The sequence below is a fragment of the Camelina sativa genome, chromosome 8 (genome assembly GCF_030686135.1).
Source record: "Camelina sativa cultivar CO46 ecotype springtype chromosome 8, ASM3068613v1".
NCBI classification, from domain to species: domain Eukaryota; kingdom Viridiplantae; phylum Streptophyta; class Magnoliopsida; order Brassicales; family Brassicaceae; genus Camelina; species Camelina sativa.
Window position 1 is genome coordinate 11,988,167 of NC_141887.1, and position 19,647 is coordinate 12,007,813.

At 31.4% G+C, this 19,647-nt stretch overlaps 1 protein-coding gene across 1 annotated transcript; it reads right to left on the reverse strand.

Moving 5' to 3' along the window:
- Positions 1 to 12,710: 12,710 nt before the first annotated feature.
- LOC104771280 (trihelix transcription factor GTL2) lies at positions 12,711 to 15,381 on the reverse strand. The gene is made up of 2 exons (XM_010495787.3): positions 14,759 to 15,381; positions 12,711 to 14,284 (listed from the first exon to the last, which is right to left on the reverse strand). Exons 1-2 carry the CDS (start codon positions 15,133 to 15,135, stop codon positions 12,841 to 12,843), a joined length of 1,821 nt encoding a protein of 606 aa, XP_010494089.2. The 5' UTR covers positions 15,136 to 15,381; the 3' UTR covers positions 12,711 to 12,840.
- Between the last annotated feature and the right edge of the window lie 4,266 nt (positions 15,382 to 19,647).

A 19,647-nucleotide genomic window follows, 5' to 3' on the forward strand; every position in this document is an offset into this window, starting at 1 on the left:
ATTAATTGTATAGCATAACGCCGAAAATATATAATATAATATTGTTTGTTATTGATTGGTCAATTGATGTCAGAAAAAAAAAAACAAAGGAGTAATAATTGGTCAATTAACAATTACTCTTAAGAAAAGTAATAATTGGTCAATTAACAATTACTCTTATTTGAATATTAATAACAAATTCTTAAGAAAAGTAAAATTTTAAGCTTTATTGCCAAAAACTCATCAAAAATTTGGTTTTCCAAAAATACCATAAACACACAAAAAAACAATTTAAGATTTTTTTAGTTTAGAATAACTATTTTAAATTTAATGTATAGCTTATAGAGGTAGTGTTCTAGAGTTTACGGTTTAGTTTTGACGATTAAAATAATAATATTAGTTTTGTTGCTTTTGAAAATCCAAAACTTTTGGTGATATTTTTGGCAAACAAAATTGAAAGTGTGGTAAATTTTGAGAATTACCTTTTATTATTACAAAAAGAAAAAAAAATCATCGAAAAGTAAAATATGTTTGGTGTTGAGAACACAAACGTTTGTTATTATTGGACTGTTGGTGAATGTAGCTTTGGCGATTCAGTCGGCAGAGAGCACTTAGCCTTACTTATATGTCTTCGATGATTTTTCAGCTTGGAGATAATCATCAGTGATATAACAGTCATAGAGACAATTATAAATAAGTTTATTTCCTTAAATTCTGTTTGATGGAGAGAAATCATAAAGATTATAGTGACGAAAAAAAAACACTTCCTAGGATGGTGAATTAGGTATTCTTTGATGGACAAATCATAATGACTTTTTTGTAACTTTGTAGTCTTTGAAATCGACCCTCAGGTCTGAGTTTGTATGCAAGTATGTCTCGTATATACTTCCATAATACTTAAGCAATCGAAAGTTTTCATATATGCAAGTGAAAGAAAATTATACTCCATGTTGTGAGATATCAGAAAGAAAGAAAAAAGGTTATATACCGATAATGTTTTCTTTTGTCCCAATCCTGTTATTAAGTTCTTGATATTTGTCACGGATAAATTAAAACATCTACTTCGTCAGTGGATGATAAAATTCTCGTCGGTCGTGCATTAAGAATAATTGTTTTATTTTCAAATTAAATTTTTATGATTTTAATATATTTTTTCTTAATATATACATTATTACTTAGCTATATATGTACGTATATATAACAGCAACAGTGCCATCTCTGTCATGGAGGTTCGAGATTACTAATAAGTGATATGTTCAAATTTAACTTTGAGCTACTCTCTCAAATTAAGAGATCAATTGTAGTATTTAGTGATAGAATTCACAAAGATTCTAGATTACATAATAGATTTAATAATTTTTTAATTATGCTAAACCAAAATATTAATTTAAAAGCATTGCAAAAACAATTTAAAAGCAATGCAAAAACAGAATTCAAAAGAGTTGTAAATTCAGGAATTAAAAACGTTAGGCCTAGGAAAATTCTCAGAAAATCATGGAATATCAGATCAATTAATTAAGCAAGCAGGATTCAATAATTAAGCACCGTTCTTGAACTCTAAACACAATTGTAAAATAAATCAGTTCTCACTGCAAATATTATCTAAGTTTTAAAACTCCGAAAATCCAAATCTCTTTGCAAAATTCAAGTTAAAAACTAGCAATAAAATCAAGTTTAGATAAGTTCACAAAATCACTAATTCAAATCTCTTTGCAAAAAGTAATTTTGCTCACCGAAGGTTTTTGTCAGGAAAATCAATTATATTCTCATATTAATCAATAATCCTAAGATCTAAATCCAGATGACTAATCAAAGATCTAGCATTAAGAACAACCTATGGTGAAGAACAAGAAGGATAATGAATCCAAACAATTAATCAATCTAACAATCCATGAAATTTCTAATGAGAAACCCTAAACCTAACAAGCAAATCTACTCAGACATAATTGTAAAAACACAAATCATGAATAAAATAGATTGCATTAAGAGATTAAAGGAAGAAGAAAAGGAGTTCTGAATCTTCTCCGAAGGAATCTTGATTCTTCTCTCCAAAAACTCTCTAAAATCTCTCAGGGTTTTCTCGCTCAAAAGTTGCAGGAAAATAAAGCTTAGGTCTAAAACAATGACCATAAAAATCCTATAAATACTCTAAAACACGTCTTGGGCCTTAATTGCAAATAAGAGAAACTTAGACAAATTTTGTAAATCTTCTAAAGCTTGTGGAGGAAACTTCCGATTGGCTTGTGGCAGCTGCATCGATCGATGCATAGGTAGCATCGGTCGATGCATACTCTTGAAATCGTCTCTCACCTTCATTCATCGGCCTTAGTGCTTTGATTATGCTCAAAATCATCCTTTTTAGCTTCTTTGTGTTCCATTCATGCCAATGAGTACCTAAACCTATAAAGACTCAAAAGACTCTAAAAATACCAAAAAGACTATATAAATAAGACTTATATCATGGCTAAAAACACCTAAAAACTATGATATATCAACTCCCCCAGACTTAGCCTTTGCTTGCCTTCAAGCAAAACATAAACTTAGCCCTGTGAAAGAGGTTTGAAAAGGTAGGAACTCATTTTCTTTTTAAAGTAATGTCATGATCATCCAAACCATAATCCATATGCTTAGCAGATAAATCCAAATCGAACCACCATGTACTTCTCTGTTGACATTCATAGCATCCCATATTCAAATCAAATTCCACTACTTCCTCCATTAAGCCTTCATCGGTGGGTCTCATCAATTTGATAAATGTCAAGAACCTTCTAGACTCATTCCCGTACTATACCATAACAAGCAAGACATATTTTTTACCACATGTGGTACTCTTTCTCTCCCCGAGACTTATTCTATTTTATCTTCCTTTGAGTTTTGCTTTGTTTTACTTTTATTTTTATTTTTTATCTTCTCTTTTTTCTCAAAGTTGTAGGCGAGTAATGGGGTCATCGATAATTTACATATCCCTCACTTCCAATCTTTGTGTGATCATCTGACTCAAGAGTAGAATAATGAGGTCACAGGTAATTTACCTACCTCTCTAAACTGATCAAAATCATCTCATCTTTTATTCTCTTTTTTTTAAAACAAAGCTCTCAAGAAAATTATTTCAATCTTTAAATAAGAGAGAGGAGTACCAATTTTTTTCTTTTTTGAAATCTTACTTGTCAGGTATGAACAAGGAGTCAAGCTCTATGAACATCAATCTCCTTGATGAGTAAAAAGAAAAGTGCAGAAATTACCTCAGGCTTTTATGGATTCTGTTGGAAATTTGGATGTCTCTGGTTTACTGGTCAGCCATTGGATTTTTTATTAGTCGGATTTGTGGATTCAATCTGCAGCATTAATCAACCAAGGCAGTACACTAAAAAGAAAAATCATAGTTCCCAACAAAATTTTTGACTCAATGATTTTTTTTTTCATAAACAAAAATGTAGTTAGTAACTGCCCTCCCTAGACTTAAACAACACTGTCCACAGTGTTATCAAGTAAGAGATTGGTGAATAAAATAAAAAATAAATAAATCAAAAGAAAAAGGAAAAAGAAAAACCTACCAGTGGGTTGCCTCCCACTAAGCGCTTGTTTTCAGTCATTTGCTAGCCTGTGTCGGATCTCAGGCATCCGGTGGATCGAAACATGGCAATGAATGCTTCCGAGAGAATGGCCTCTTTATCCAAGGGGGTGTGTAGGCAATACGTACATGAGATCTACCAAGGATGTGAGGAACCGGACCAGAGCGGGACTTAGGAATGGGTGGCTTTCTTTTAAGTCCTGCAAAATCATCAACATAAGAAACAAGCGCTCTACGATAATCTCGTGGCTTGGTTAACTGCAAAACAGTTTTTGTACCTTTGAAATTCTTATTGATGATAGGAGAAGGTTTGGAAGAAGGAGATGCATACCTTGGCCTTACCTGTGGGTTATGGACTGTGGAATGGTGAGATTTCAGCTTTACAACTGGTTTAGGACTTGCAGCTAAAGAATCAACTCGAGAATCTTCGGTGTTGGACAAGTCCGAGCCGATTCTGGAAGGTGTGTCGATTGATGCAACAGCTGCATCAATCGATGTTGTGTCTGCAACTCGTGTCTCTTTAACGATTCTGCAACTTTCCTCTGCAATCCGTGTTTCCATTAGAAAAACATCATCTATCAGCGACTTGTCATAGATCAGAACCTCATCATGGTCTCTAGTAGTGATTATATGATCTCCACTCCAATCTTCAAGCTTAACAGCTTGCTTACTCACTTCCTCAATAGGTTCCAACTTTTTGACATACCCAGTAGTAATGTCTCCATGAAACTCTATGAGCGGACCATCATCAGAAGTTATCTCCACTGAAAAGGTTTGACCATCAATAGTTGGAGCCTTTCTCAGGTTGTCAATCTCAAAGTTCATAACCAAATCATCTACATTCAGAGCTATGTGTCCCTTCTTCACATCTATGATGGCACCAACTGTAGCCAAGAAAGAGCGTCCTAAGATGAGAGGATCACTAGGCTTTTTGTCATACTTCAACACCACAAATTCAGTGGGAATCATGCAATCTCCAATCTTGATTGGAATATCCTCTAAGACACCTTCGTGAATCCTTCTGGATCGATCAGTTAAGATAAGAGAAATCTTAGTTGGTTTGAAATCTGTCATCCCAAGTCTCACAACAACCAAATGTGGCATCAAGTTAATACTAGAACAGAGATCACAAAGAGAATGAGGAAACCTTCCTGTGGAGATAGAGCAATCTAACACAAAAACTTCCAGGATCTGGTAACTTCTCTGCATCCTACTCTAAATCACTGCACTTACTTCCTCTGAGACAAACAACTCCTGCTTCTTATCCTTCTTCTTCTGTGGAGGCTGCTTCAACATAATTGAGCAGACATCCTTTGTAAGTAGTGCTCCTTCCTCAAGAATCAAACCGTTGGTGATCAGCCTCTTCACATACCGCTTAATCCCAGGAGAAAACTTCACTGCATCAATCAAAGGCATCTCTATCATCACCTTGTCCATCATAGCCTTGCATCTAGCTTCCTCAAGCTCATGTTTGGATCTCCTAGGCTTAGGAAAAGGGACCTTAGGCTTATAAGCTTGCTCTGAATCAGATGGTGGAACTTGAAGAGAAACCGAAGCTGTTCGTGGGATGCATTGATCGATGCTGATGTTGTGTCGATCGATGCTTGATTGAGTTTGCGTCGATCGATGCTCTTGTGTAGTGTCGATCGATGCTGACTCAACTAATGTATCTTCATCTCCTTCCTTCACCAAAATCGCATTACAAGCATGGTTGGGGTTCTCAGTTCTTCTAGATAGAAGTTCCTCTTGTCTTTTAACAGACCCAGCAGTTTGAATCACTTGATTCTCCAGTTTCTTGACATGAGTGTTTAATGCATCGAATTTCCCAGTCAGTTCATTATAGACATTATCAATCTTCCCATTGAATGTCACTGTCAACTGCTTTTGTGCTTGAAGAATCTGATCAAGCATGGCCTCCATTCGACTCTCAGAAGTCTGTGGAGGTGGAGACTGATAAGAAGAATTACCATAGGTCCTTGTAAAACCGGTGTTCTGTTGTTGCTTCTGGTAATCCGGCTTAGGAGTGTAGCTTGAAGAGTTCCCACTATAAGGTCTGCTGCCCTGCGGGTTGCCAAATTTCTGTGTCTGATATCCAGCTCCATACACATAATTGACATCTTCTTCTATAGTCTTTGGCTTTGGCTCAAAAGTCTCAACATCTTCAGCAAAATGAACAGACTTCTTTCCCACAAGAAGATTGTGCATTGTGTCCAGCTTAGCATTCACCGCAGCAAACTGATTTGAACCATTGCCTTCATGTGCTATTTTCCGCTCTAGGTCTGCATTCTTAGTGCTGTTGCTTGATGTTAGCCTTTCTATCAACTGTTCAGCTTCATCCGGGTACCTTGTCTTGAAGTTCCCATCGCTAGCAGCATCCAAAGCCATCTGATACCTCCAGTCAATACCGCTAAAGAAGATACTGATCAACTGCACCTCTGAGAACCCATGATGCGGACAGTCTCTCTGGTATGCTTTAAACCTTACCCAAGCAGCTTTGTAAGAGTCAGCAAGTCCTTGTCGAAAGGTGGAGAGCTTAATCCTCAGCTCATCAGACATCGCATCGTCATAGAAGTAGTTCAAGAATGCCACCTTGATGTCATTCCAGGTCTTCAGAGACCCTGGTTTGAGTTGCCGTAGCCAATGAGAAGCTTCCCCAGAAAGAGAATAGGGGAAGAGCTTGCAATAGAGATAGTCCTCTGTGACTCCATTGGCCTTGATGCTTGGTGCTAGGCTTAGGCATGTACCTGAAACACACAAGAGAAAAGAAACAAAAGCGTGTGAGTAAAATAGAAAAATAAAAATTTAGACAAAATCGAAGACTTTAATCTAATGGTGAATCAAAAGAGTCCCCGGCAACGGCGCCAAAATTTGATATGCTCAAATTTAACCCTGAGCTACTCTCTCAAATTAAGAGATCAATTGTAGTACTTAGGGATCAAATCCACAAAGACTCTAGATTACACAATAGATTTAATAATCTTTTAGTTATGCTAAACCAAAATATTAATTTAAAAGCAATGCAAAAACAATTTAAAAACAATGCAAAAACAGAATTCAAAAGTGTTGTAAATTCAGGAATCGAAAACGCTAGGCCTAGGAAAATTCTCATGAAATCATGGAAAATCAGATCAATTAATTAAGCAAACAAGATTCAATAATTAAGCACCGTTCTTGAACTCTAAACACAATTGTAAAATAAATCAGTTCTCACTGCAAATAGTATCTAAGTTTTAAAACCCAAAAATCCAAATCTCTTTGCAAAATTCAAGTTAAAAACCAGCAATAAAATCAAGTTTAGATAAGTTCACAAAATCACTAATTCAAATCTCTTTGCAAAAAGTAATTTTGCTCACCAAAGGTTTTTGTCAGGAAAATCAATTATATTCTCATATCAATCAATAATCCTAAGATCTAAATCCAGATGACTAATCAAAGATCTAGCATTAAGAACAACCTATGGTGAAGAACAAGAAAGATAATGAATCCAAACAATTAATCAATCTAACAATCAATGAAATCCTTAATGAGAAACCCTTAACCTAACAAGCAGATCTACTCAGACATAATTGTAAAAACACAAATCATGAATAAAATAGATTGCATTAAGAGATTAAAGGAAGAAGAAAAGGAGTTCTGAATCTTCTCTCCAAAAACTCTCTAAAATCTCTCAGGGTTTTCTCTCTCAAAAGTTGCAGGAAAATAAAGCTTAGGTCTGAAACAATGACCATAAAAATCCTATAAATACTCTAAAACACGTCTTGGACCTTAATTGAAAATAAGGGAAACTTAGGCAAATTTTGTAAATCTTCTAAAGCTTGTGGAGGAAACTTCCGATTGGCTTGTGGCAGCTGTATCGATCGATGCATAGGTAGCACCGGTCGATGCATACTCTTGAACTCGTCTTTCACCTTCGTTCAGTATCCTTAATGCTTTGATTATGCTCCAAATTATCATTTTAGCTCATTTGTGTTCTATCCGTGTCAATGAGTACCTAAACCTATAAAGACTCATAAGACTCTAAAAATACCAAAAAGACTCTATAAATAAGATTTATATCATGACTAAAAACACCTAAAAACCATGATATATCAATAAGGAAGCATTCTATAATAGAAGTTATAGAACAATTGATTACAGCTAAGTAATAGTGTGTGTGAACAGTGAACAGTGAACTGTGAAGTGTGAAAACTTGGATACATTCATACATATATATATATATATATATATATGCTATATGTGAATGATGCTATGACATGTTCAAATTTGGACCTATCTTTGTTTATTAAGATTTGGATTTGAACTATATATGATGTATAATATCATACCGACATACGGTTTTATATAATAAAGTTCCTATTAAGATTATGATCAATTAATATAGTTATTCATTCCATATATACGTGAATTTAACATTAAAGTTACATAATAATTGGGTTTTGGGAAAAATATCAAGAGAGTAAAATGGTCAATGTGTACCACTAACATAACAAGATTTATGCGTTTTCTTTATGACATTTGATATAAAGACAGCAAAACTAAGAAACGAGTACCAAATGTCTCAAAGTTTACCGTGGATAACAACAAATTACTACAATTTAGAGTCCGATTGTCCGACCAGCATGAATACATTTTTGGATTAGACTGAGCTTTAAAATCGTACTTCCTCTAGTTTTGTTTATTTGTTATTCTAGAGTTAAATTTTTGTTTCATTTTTCATTTTATAGTTACGATATAACTTTATCAATTAAAGTTTCAGTTTTATTCTTTATTTTTACCTTATTAATTACTTAAAACAAATAAAATAATATATTAATAAATATAATAAAATAGAAAATTAAATTGTTTTCTTTCATATGTGTGAAATTATCTAGAATGACAATCTATATAATAATAACAAACCGAATAAATGTGAGCAACAATTGTGTTTTTTCAATCGTACATTTTGGATATTTTCTGAAAAGCCGTGATGGATTATTAAAACGGTTATTTATGAAAAGTTACAACTGTTCACTGTAAAATTGTGTTGATTGGAACATTCATATCTTTTGAAATCTATATATATTTGTCTGTTTGAACTGTTTTCATTTTTTTTGCCATGACACAAAATCAACTAAAATTTCAATTTCAACGGTTTATTAATTTTTATAAATTATTTTATAGCATTCATTCTTTTAAAAATCAAAAATCAAGAAATTCCTCTAATTATTGATTTAACAAAAGATTTTTGGAATGATGAATCTATCTCGCTATATAATAATAACAAACCGAATAAATGTGAGCAACAGTTGTGTTTTTTCAATCGTACATTTTGGATATTTTCTGAAAAGTCGTGATGAATCATTAAAACAATTATTTATGAAAAGTTACAACTGTTCACTGTAAAATTGTGTTGATTGGAACATTCGTATCTTTTGAAATCTATATATATTTGTCTGTTTGAACTGTTTTCATTTTTTTTGCCATGACACAAAATCAACTAAAATTTCAATTTCAACGGTTTATTCATTTTTCTAAATTATTTTATAGCATTCTTCTTTTAAAAATCAAAAATCAAGAAATTCCTCTAATTATTGATTTAACAAAAGATTTTTGGAATGATGAATCTATCTCGCTATATAATAATAACAAACCGAATAAATGTGAGCAACAGTTGTGTTTTTTCAATCGTACATTTTGGATATTTTCTGAAAAGTCGTGATGAATCATTAAAACAATTATTTATGAAAAGTTACAACTGTTCACTGTAAAGTTGTGTTGATTGGAACATTTGTATCTTTTGAAATCTATATATATTTGTCTGTTTGATTTTTTGCCATGACACAAAATCAACTAAAATTTCAATCTCGACGGTTTATTCATTTTTCTAAATTATTTTATAGCATTCATTCTTTTAAAATCAAGAAATTCCTCTAATTATTGATTTAACAAATAAATTTTGGAATGATGAATCTATCTCGCTATATAATAATAACAAACCCAATAAATGCGAGCAACAATTGTGTTTTTTCAATCGTACCTTTTGGATATTTTTTGAAATGTCGTTATGGATCATTAAAACGGTTATTTATGAAATGTTAAAACTGTTTACTGTAAAGTTGTGTTGATTGGAACGTTCATATCTTTTGAAATCTATATATGTGTGTATGTTTGAACTGTTTTCATTTTTTTTGTCATGACACAAAATCAACTAAAATTTCAATCTCAACTGTTTTTCATTTTTCTAAATTATTTTCTAGCATTCATTCTTTTAAAAATCAAGAAATTCCTCTAATTATTGATTTATCTATCTCGAATAAATGCCACCAAAAGTTGTGTTTTTTCAATCGTACTTTTTGGATAATTTTCCAAAAAATTATGTAGAAAATTTAAATTGTGTGTTTTACAAAAAGTTGCGATTGTTCATTGTAACGGTCTTTTTATAAAATTGCAACTGTTCATTGTAGAGTTGTGTCTATTCGAATATTTGTATCTTTTGAAATCTATATATTTGTCTTTTTGAACTGTTTTTTTTTTGCCATGACACAAAATAATATAAAATTTCAATCTCAACGGTTTTTACAGCTCTCTAAATTATTCTCTAGCATTCATTCTTTTAAAAGTAAGAAATTCCTCCAATTCTTGATTTAACAAAAGATTTTTGCAATGATGAATCTAATTTATAACTTTTAATTAGTTTTATATATAAAAAATTTAATGAAAATACCTATATATAATAGCAATCCGAATAAATGCCACCAAAAGTTGTGTTTTTTTAATTGTACTTTTTGGATATTTTTTTCAAAAAAATCTGTAGAAAATTTAAATTGTGTGTTTTACACAAAGTTGCGATTCTTCATTGTAACGGTTTTTTGTAAAGTTGCAATTGTTCATTGTAGAGTTGTGTCTATTCAAATATTCGTATCTTTTGAAATCTATATATATATTTGTCTGTTTGAAATGTTTTCATTTTTTTTGCCATGACACCAAATAATATAAAATTTCAATTTCAACGGTCTTTACAGCTCTTTAAATTATTCTCTAGCATTCATTCTTTTAAAAGTGAAGAGATTCCTCCAATTCTTGATTTAACAAAATATTTTTGGAATGATGAATCTAATTTACAGCTTTTAGTTAATTTTATACCTAGAATCTTTTTCCAAGAGTTAGATGGATTATATAATGAGCTTTTGGATTTGACTTTTGAATATAGTAATAAAGATGTCTTCTATTTAAAAGCAGTTTATATGAATTTGTAGGTATAATCAAGTGCAGACACAACAATTGCGATTTTTTATAGTACCTTTTCATAAAAAATGTTTTTATTTGTTTTTTTAATTCAAACGGTTGTATCTGTTCATTGTAGAGTTGTGTCTTTTCACTATATTTTATTTATATTTTTTCATAACAACTTTTTGTTCTAATAGGTGTGTCTATTTGCATAATCATGCTTTTTGAACTCTTTTTATATTTGTCTCTTCATCACTAATTAACAAGTTCGTTGAAACAAATTTTCCATAAAATGTTGAGTCTAGATAATTGAATATATTTTATAATCTAACTAAAATTTTAGATATGATTATAGCAATAGAGAAATTTTATACAACTTAATATTGAATTTACATTTGTGTCTATTTATCTTAACTTTCTGTTTAAAAAAATATTTTAATATTTAAAAATAATAATAACAATCTGAATAAATGAGAACAACAGTTGCGACTTTTCGTAGTACTTTTTTGTAAAAAATTAGTTTTATTTGTTTTAAAAAAAAAACTCAAACAGTTGTATTTGTTCATTGTAGAGTTGTGTCTTTTCACTATATTTTATTCATATTTTTTCATCACAACTTTTCGTTCTAATAGGTGTGTCTATTTAAATAGTCATATCTTTTGAACTCTCTATATATTTGTGTCTTCATCAATAACTAACAAATCATTGTTCATTGAAACAAATTTTTTATTTTATTTTAAATCTAAATATTTTGGATATTATTTTTTTATATCTAATATTCAATGTTATTCTATCATCTAACTAAAACTTTAGAAATGATTATAGTAATATAGAAATTTAATAAAATTTAATTTAAAATTTACAGCTGCGTCTATTTATCGTAATTTTTTGTTAAAAACTATTTTAATATTTAAAATTTATTTTATTTTGTTCTTAAGAGTTGTGTATTTTAATTTTAATTTATCGTTGATACTGTTTCACTCATTATGAAATATATTTTTAATTATAGTTATTTAATAGAAAATTACATTACTCATTATAACCATTAGTTCAATATTTTCAGTAAGGATCACTTTGTCATAATGATTTTTTTTTAATTGTAACTCTTTACCATAATTCTTCATAAAAATATCTTATATTTATAATACTTTAAGCAATATGTTTTGCAAAGTTGCGTCTATTCTACATAATATTTTTTGTTATAAGTTTTCATTTTGATGATTGTGTTTTTTTTAACAGTTTATGTATTTAAACTATTCTATTACATTCAAATAATTTCATAATGTATAATTTTACATTTTAAATTTAAATTATTTTTTTTATAAAATACTACCCCTGTGACATCACGGGGGGTCTGAGTCCTAGTTAATATAAAATGAATGGAGTATTTATATACGTCAGCTAACAAAACAATAAATATATGTGTATATATATATATATATTGCTTTTTTCTTGATGAAATAATAATATTTTTTCTTTAACCTCTAAAAATAATAGAATATTTCTAACAGGAAAAATTATATATGAAAAGCATACAAAAACATAACATGTAAATCAGATAGCATTTTTTATCATTTTGTCTAATATTGTACAGAATGAAAAACGTGTAATTTTTTTTTCATTCTTCAATCGATTAAAATGAAGACAGTTTTTTTTTTATTTTCTGAATTTCGTATTGCCTACTTCAAATAAAAAATATACCTTTCTCTTCCTTTTTTTTGTGCTATTGAAAGATTTGATTTCATATATATATATATATATATGTATGTGAAATTCATATAAAATAGAAGCTAGAATTAGATTAATTTTTTTTTTTTTTTTTTGTCAAATCCGAATTAGATTTAAAATTTAAAAAGTGGTTTATTCAAGTTCAACTGAATTTTGCTGTTTGTCGGTGCACGTGTACGGTCCAAATCCCCAACATACGTTTCCCTTTAATCCGTAAAACACTAAATGACACTATTCATATATATTATTTTTTCAACAAAAATGAGGTTTTAGCAACAAAAAGAAAATCAGAAAAAGAGAATAAACAGATGATATTATATATATATATATATATCTATAATTTATTTATTTATTTATTAGAACTCAAGATCGAAACCTGAAAACGGAACATTGCTTTTATCGCCGGCACCATCTGCATCTACATGCATGGGTGCAGGAATATCAGGATCTTCGGACCCAACCTCGGGTCGGGTTTGTAGATCTCCGGCTGACGTGGCGGTGGCTGTGATGGTGGTCCCGGTGGAGGGTTGGCTGTACATAGCTGTGAGTTGGTGAAAATAAGGACAAGTCCTCGAGTCAAGTGGTCTCTTCTTGTTAACATCTTTTGTCTTCCTAAAATACTTGTTGATGTTTTCCCATTTCTCTTTGCATCTCTTGGCACTTCTCTTGTACCCAACCTCCAACATTTTCTTGGATATTCTTTCCCATAATGGAACAGCTTTTGAGGATGATGATAATGAGTTCCCATCTTTATGATCATCATCGTTCATGCTACTGATACTGCGTCTGATGTTGATAAGGGCCAACACTTCATCCTTCGGCCATCTCTTGCCGATATCACTTTTATCATCACTTTTTGGAGGTTTTGGGTTTTGGGTTTTGGTTTTTAGGGTTTTAGTTGAAGTGGGTTCAAGTGAGTTGTCATTGGTTAAAGGGTTATGTGGAGTTAGGGTTTGATGTAATAGTGATGATGAGGTTTGAAACTTTTTTCTTCCTTGGGTTTGTGGTAGAGCTAAAGAAGACGGGTCATGAAAAGCGCTTGTTGGAATTTCGACATCAAGATCTTGGTCTGTGAACTTGGATATGAACTTGATGATGTTGGTGTTTCTATCACTAGCCATGGCTTGTTCTTGTTTTCTAATCTCTACCTCTTTGTTGAGCCTCTCCATCTCTTGTTTCTTCCAATCTTCCTCTCTTGCTATCTTTTCTTCTTCCGTCTTCACCATATCTTCTAGAAGCTTCTTATGCATCTCCTCTTGTTGTGCTATCATGTTCCTCACAAGGCCCTCACAAAACCCTTTCAACACACCAAACCTCTCCTTCTCTTTCTTTCTCTTCCTCTTCTTCTTCTCCCTCATGATCATCATTAAGCTTGATGATGATGATGACTTCGCATCATCTTCTACGTTTCCGACTTTGCCTACATCAATGGAGTTTATCTTATTCCCCATTGATGCTTCTTCTACTTGACCCTGATCCTGATCTCTTAATTTTTCCTCCTCCATTAAGTCTTGTACCGTTTCCTCCACGTTTCCTTTTCTTTCTAGGGAATTATTCCTCTTGTTTTGGTTATCCCCAACTTCTGATGAGACATGCTCATCATCATGACCATGTTGATAAAACTCTTCAACCTCACTAAATATCCTATAATTATTTCCCTTGTTGTTGTAATTGCTGATGTGTTGATGATCATTAGTGTTGTTGTTGTTGTTGTTACCATTGAAATATCTCCTCTCTTCGTCTTCAAATTTCTCTTTGCATTCTTGTGGACTCCTCTTAAACCCAACTTCTGCCAACTTTCTACAACATCATAATTTCATAAACGACATAGTATCATTTATTATGTGAATATATATACTCACGCACATGTACATATATATATATATATATATATATACACACACTTATACACCAATAATATACACATATATATATATATATATCTATAAATTTCATCGTTCGCTTATTTTTAAAAATGTATTAAAATGTCACAAAGATGCCAATTATGTATCAATAAAAATAGGTATTAATGGCCAATCATTTGTTAACATCAAAACTAAATATCCCAAAAATGTTTATTCGAAAGAAACAAGATCTACTCTATCAAATCAACTTGTGTAACCTGAATTCCCATTTATAAATGTTTTTAAGTTTTATCAAACTAATGTACATGAACACATATAAACACTGAATTAAGAGACTTCAGTCCATATGCATATACAGAAAAATATATATAGATAACTATTGATGCATATAATTAGAAGTAATATGTACCTTGAGGTGTGCTCCCAAGTGAATTCAGGGAACCAATTCTCAACTGTAGATCTGAACCTAAGTAGAGCAAGAACTTCATCACTACACCAAGGATGGTGATGATTATCGCCATCATGATCCGTGTGACATATCCACTCAGCAGGAGTAGGACCACCATCTTTGATGTCATGGTGATGATGATGATGATGGTGGTGAATGATCTTACGGCTATCAAGGCTCAAAATATGCTGAGCTTGATGATTGGTGTTATAAGAAGCAAATGAAATAGGAAAAGGGAGTGATCTTTCCGCGGCCGATTGATGAGGCGGAAGCGGAGAAGCTGGCGGTGGAGATGCTATGAACCGGTGGATCTGCTCCGGTACTCCACCATCAAACATTTTCTTTTATTCTTCTTCTTGTTTTTGTTTATTTTTTTTCCTTTTTTTTTTTCGTTTCACTTCAGAGCTATTCACATCGAAATCTTTTTTTCTCTCTCATTTTGGTCTCTCTTTTTATATTGCTATTTTCTTTTTCATTTTGAGGGCTAGAATTGATATTTTTTTAGAAGTAAAATATCTTTGGTTGGTTTTAAGCCATTAATGTATACTTATTGTTTATTAGAAATATCTTAAATATGGGTTTTATTTAATTTTTCCCTGATTGGAGTCTATATTGTTGATTGTAAAAGAAAAATTAGTGAAACAGAATACAATAATACATTATAGTAATTACAAGCATAAAGGATGATGAAAACACTTTTTCTGGTTCTGTTCTATTAACTTTATAGAGAATCTTCGAACCATTCTTTAATTATTTGGCATATATGTAGTTGCCAACTAAACGAATTGAGATTTTTCAAGTATGATGTTTTGAATGTTACGGTCCAATTTTCCTATTGATGAATAAATTAGATGCTAATTTTCCTAAAAATATCAAGAGGAACTTTTTGATAATCAAATTTGTAGATAGTAGCAATATACATTATGTTTTGTTCTTATCTTTCCATATAATATTAAATCTTATCAGTAATGAAATTACAAGTCAATTTTTTACTGAAAAAGCTACCTTGTAGATAAACACGCGTATACAGTCCAAGTTTATTTTTATTGTTTCATAATAATTGACTGATAGTGAGAGTTATTTTATAAATGTAAAAAAAATTATTTTTAGATTCAATTAACAAAATGGCAAAGACAAAGACAATATTACTAAAAACGCCAAACCTCACCTCTCTCTCATTTATCACTGACATTTTGTCCAAATACAATAAATCGAATCATTTAGCCCATGTTATTGCCACCCCTTATGCTCAAACAAATTTAGTGAAACCTACGCATTGAAGGAATACTTGTATTGTATAGTTGAATACTAAAATAAATTATAAAGCTGGTTTTGAGATTCATATTTTATAATTTTGTCGTAAATTAAACTCATAGGATAAAAATGGGCATGCGGCATGAGCATATTCTTTAATTTGTACTAAAAATAAAGTAATGAAGCAAAAGTTACTGAGATTCTTGGAATCTACTGAAAACAAAGTCGACCAACAACAACCAAAAAAAAAGAAGTCAGTCGACCACCATCAGATTTTTTTTTTAACGTCAATTAGTATGTAGTTTCTTAATTAAAAAAAAAAAATTCATAACATACTTATACTACAATTGTTACAGTTTACCGTCCGCTACCTATATTTTCTTTTGTCAATAGTAATCAATGTATAATTTGTTTTTTTTTTTACTACAAATCCTTCAACAAATTCCATTAATTTATTAAATGAAATTACTTTGTTTTCTCTCTAAATAATTTTTTTTTCGTTGTTGTTTCCTTTCATGCTTTAATGATGAACTAAATTACTAAATCAAATAATTTTCATATAATTAAAATACATAACTTCCACTTCTTAATCAAAACTGTGTGCAATTTCCTTTCTTTAATTCAATGGTTGTATTTGATGTATCATGTATCTTGTAACACATTTATAATTTGATATAATTAATTTGCCGGTTCAAAAAAAAAAATGTATAACTTGATATAAATAGATATGGTTCGACGAGTGATCTATTTTTTTCACCTCATTGATTTCTGAGACGACCAACATTTTCAGTAGGAGAATATAATATAAATTAGTGCTTTGTCTTATTTTTACATAAATTATTCTTGTATTTATTATGATACTATATAAAATATTTGGCAAAAGAAAAATATAGAAATTTTGGAGGTACATTAGAATCCTATGCAGAAGCAGATGCAGATGATAGTGTAATAAACGGCAAGCGGGAATGGCAGGGCACGTGAATACATGCAGGAACTGGGTCCTCTCTTTTTTAATATTTTTTTTCATTTTAAAAAACTTTTTATAAAATATAGTAAATTTTTAATGACCCCATTGATTTTGTCTTTTAGGTTTTCACTCATATGCTTCTCAGGTCCACCTTATTTATGGTGCACCTCTTTTTCTTTTGTCGACTTGTCGTTATTGCGTCAGCGATTCTATTGGATCATGTAATCACAACACTATTAGGACGAGGTACGTGCAATTCTTGCTTTCTACTTCTTTCTTTTTCTTTCTAGCTAGTGTCGGCTTAAATTACTTTCACATCTACTTCTTGTCCATAAAAGACATGTGAAGGATGTCAAATTTTTTTTTTTTTAAAGACTTATGTGAATCTTTTGTTATTCTAAACTTATGTTTCCTCGCTGACCATATGGATTTTTTCTTTTTTTTTCTGCTTATTAGTTACAAGTCAAGATGATCTGTTTTGTTTAAAACCATTAGGGAAGCCAAGCGACCTTTGGTTTCTTTTCCTTGAATTAATCAAGATGTAGGATCTTGATCTAGGCTAACTCTTCGAAAAATGACGTTGTAACCCAAAAAAAAAAAAACTATTAGCTTGTCCAATTTGGGCCGTCTCTTGTCACTTGAAATTTCGACACCATATGCCCACAAAAATGGAATTAACTGCTTTTTTTAAGTAAGCCATACAAAATGGAGACGCCTACTGTTTAACAAATCAGAGAAGGAAAGTAACTCGTCAATCATCAATGAATCTTGCCACTAAATTTTCGATCATAGTTTGTCACTGAAGATATTTTAATAACTGAAGATAAGAATTTTTACGTGATTTAGGAAATTTGAAATTTTGATACATTTTAGGGAAATTGATATGATTTATCGTAAAATTCTTTTAAATCCCACCTAAAACCATGAGATTTGGATTTCTGTATTTTTAACTAAATAAATCCTCTCAAATTTTCCAGAATCCTTAAAACTTATTAAAATTCAAATTCACAAACTGTTTTGAATAAAAATAAATTTTAAAATATTTTTTAAATCATTAGTTCAATAACAGTGGATTTTAATAGAATTTTTAAAATCCATAATTAATAACATAAGATTTGTAAATTTTACACAAATCACTTAAAATGTTAAGTTGAATACATCTCCCATAATTACCTAGTTTTGATCTTGGTGTAGTTTGTGGGTTAAGGTTCGATAAGCCGCTTGTTTGCCTTATGAGCTTCTTCCTTGTTGGGCATGTTTACCATTTTGGTTTAGGCCTTTTTATGTTTTAAATTTATGTTATCATTTTGTAAGGGTTGAGTCCAATGTGTTTGTACTCATCTATGATCCTAAAAAGTCAATAAGTATGAAAACCCTTTGACAAAAAATATAATTACTCATTAAAACTACAAGTTTGTTAAGTGAAAATCTGAGATAAGTCTTACATCTCTTGGATAGAATAAAGCCTCTAGTCTATCTAAATTTTGGTCTATTATCTGAGAATCAATCAATCAGATCTTCCATTTTCAGATTCAAAGCAACAAAACACTCTTCATCAGTGGAGTTCTCATTTGTTCATCATAAACCAAATGATCAACCCAAACCAAATGATCAAACCCAAACTAAATGATTACCCATTAACAATCATTTTTCAAAGATCCTTAACAAGAAAATCAGGACCATGTAGAAGGCTTCTCCAAACACAAGAAGGGCGGTGTAGTGACCCGCACTAAGGGATAAAAACCCAAATAAATTTTTTGAAGAAAAAGACTCGGAAAAAACTCATAAAAAAGGAGAAAAGAAAATAAAGAAAAACAACCGAAAGATTTCCGAAGAAATATCAATAAGTCGAAAAACTACCTGAAGGCCAATGCGAGACATGAGAGCAATCAGACTAGCGGAGTAGAAGACTGATAGTCATGAGATTTTCTCCGATAGAAAGTCTTAAAATACAAAGATGAGGAATGATCGAGCCAAAAGTAAAATAAGACGAAGGACCAACAAAAATTATCGAATAGCCAACATTCCAACGACAATGATACCAGGAGGCTAACGATGGTGCCGAGAGATCAGCGTACCCACTGTCGAGTTACCAAAAGTCTAGCAATCACATCAACAATAATACATACCGAAAGCCATTGAAACGACATATATGATGATGGCGACATACGAATGGGCATTTTAATGTCCTTGGTTAAAGAATATCGAAGCACTTTGTAAAGTGCGACCCCAGAACAAGAAATTCTCAAAGAAAGTCGATAAGTCCCAACCCATGGTCGAGGAACATGAGCTAAAACATGAAAAGAGAACGAATAAGAAGGATGGAAGCCACATTAGCGCTAAAGGATCGAAGAACGATCGAGATTCGGTGTCATGATCGAAGAACAGCGCCACATGCAAAACTATGGTCGAAAAAAGGGACGCAAAAGGACAGAAATGCGAAGAAGAATAGAAGGTTCTTTGCTTAGTTCGCAAAAAGCCACTTGGCTTACAAATGAAGAAAACATGCAAAAATGAAGAAGGAAGACACTTGTTCTCAGTCTTGCCATTTGTTGCAATATATGCCAATTGTACGCCCAAAAGAAACTCACGCGCCACTTGCAGTGCTGCGTTTGGCGTCGGTGCTATG

Excerpts from the sequence above, each read along its gene's own strand:
- LOC104771280 (XM_010495787.3), bottom strand. The coding sequence starts at position 15,135 with ATGTTTGATGGTGGAGTACCGGAGCAGATCCACCGGTTCATAGCATCT. Across the intron at positions 14,285-14,758 it reads ACTTGGGAGCACACCTCAAG|AAAGTTGGCAGAAGTTGGGT; the intron begins GTACATATTACT and ends ATGATGTTGTAG.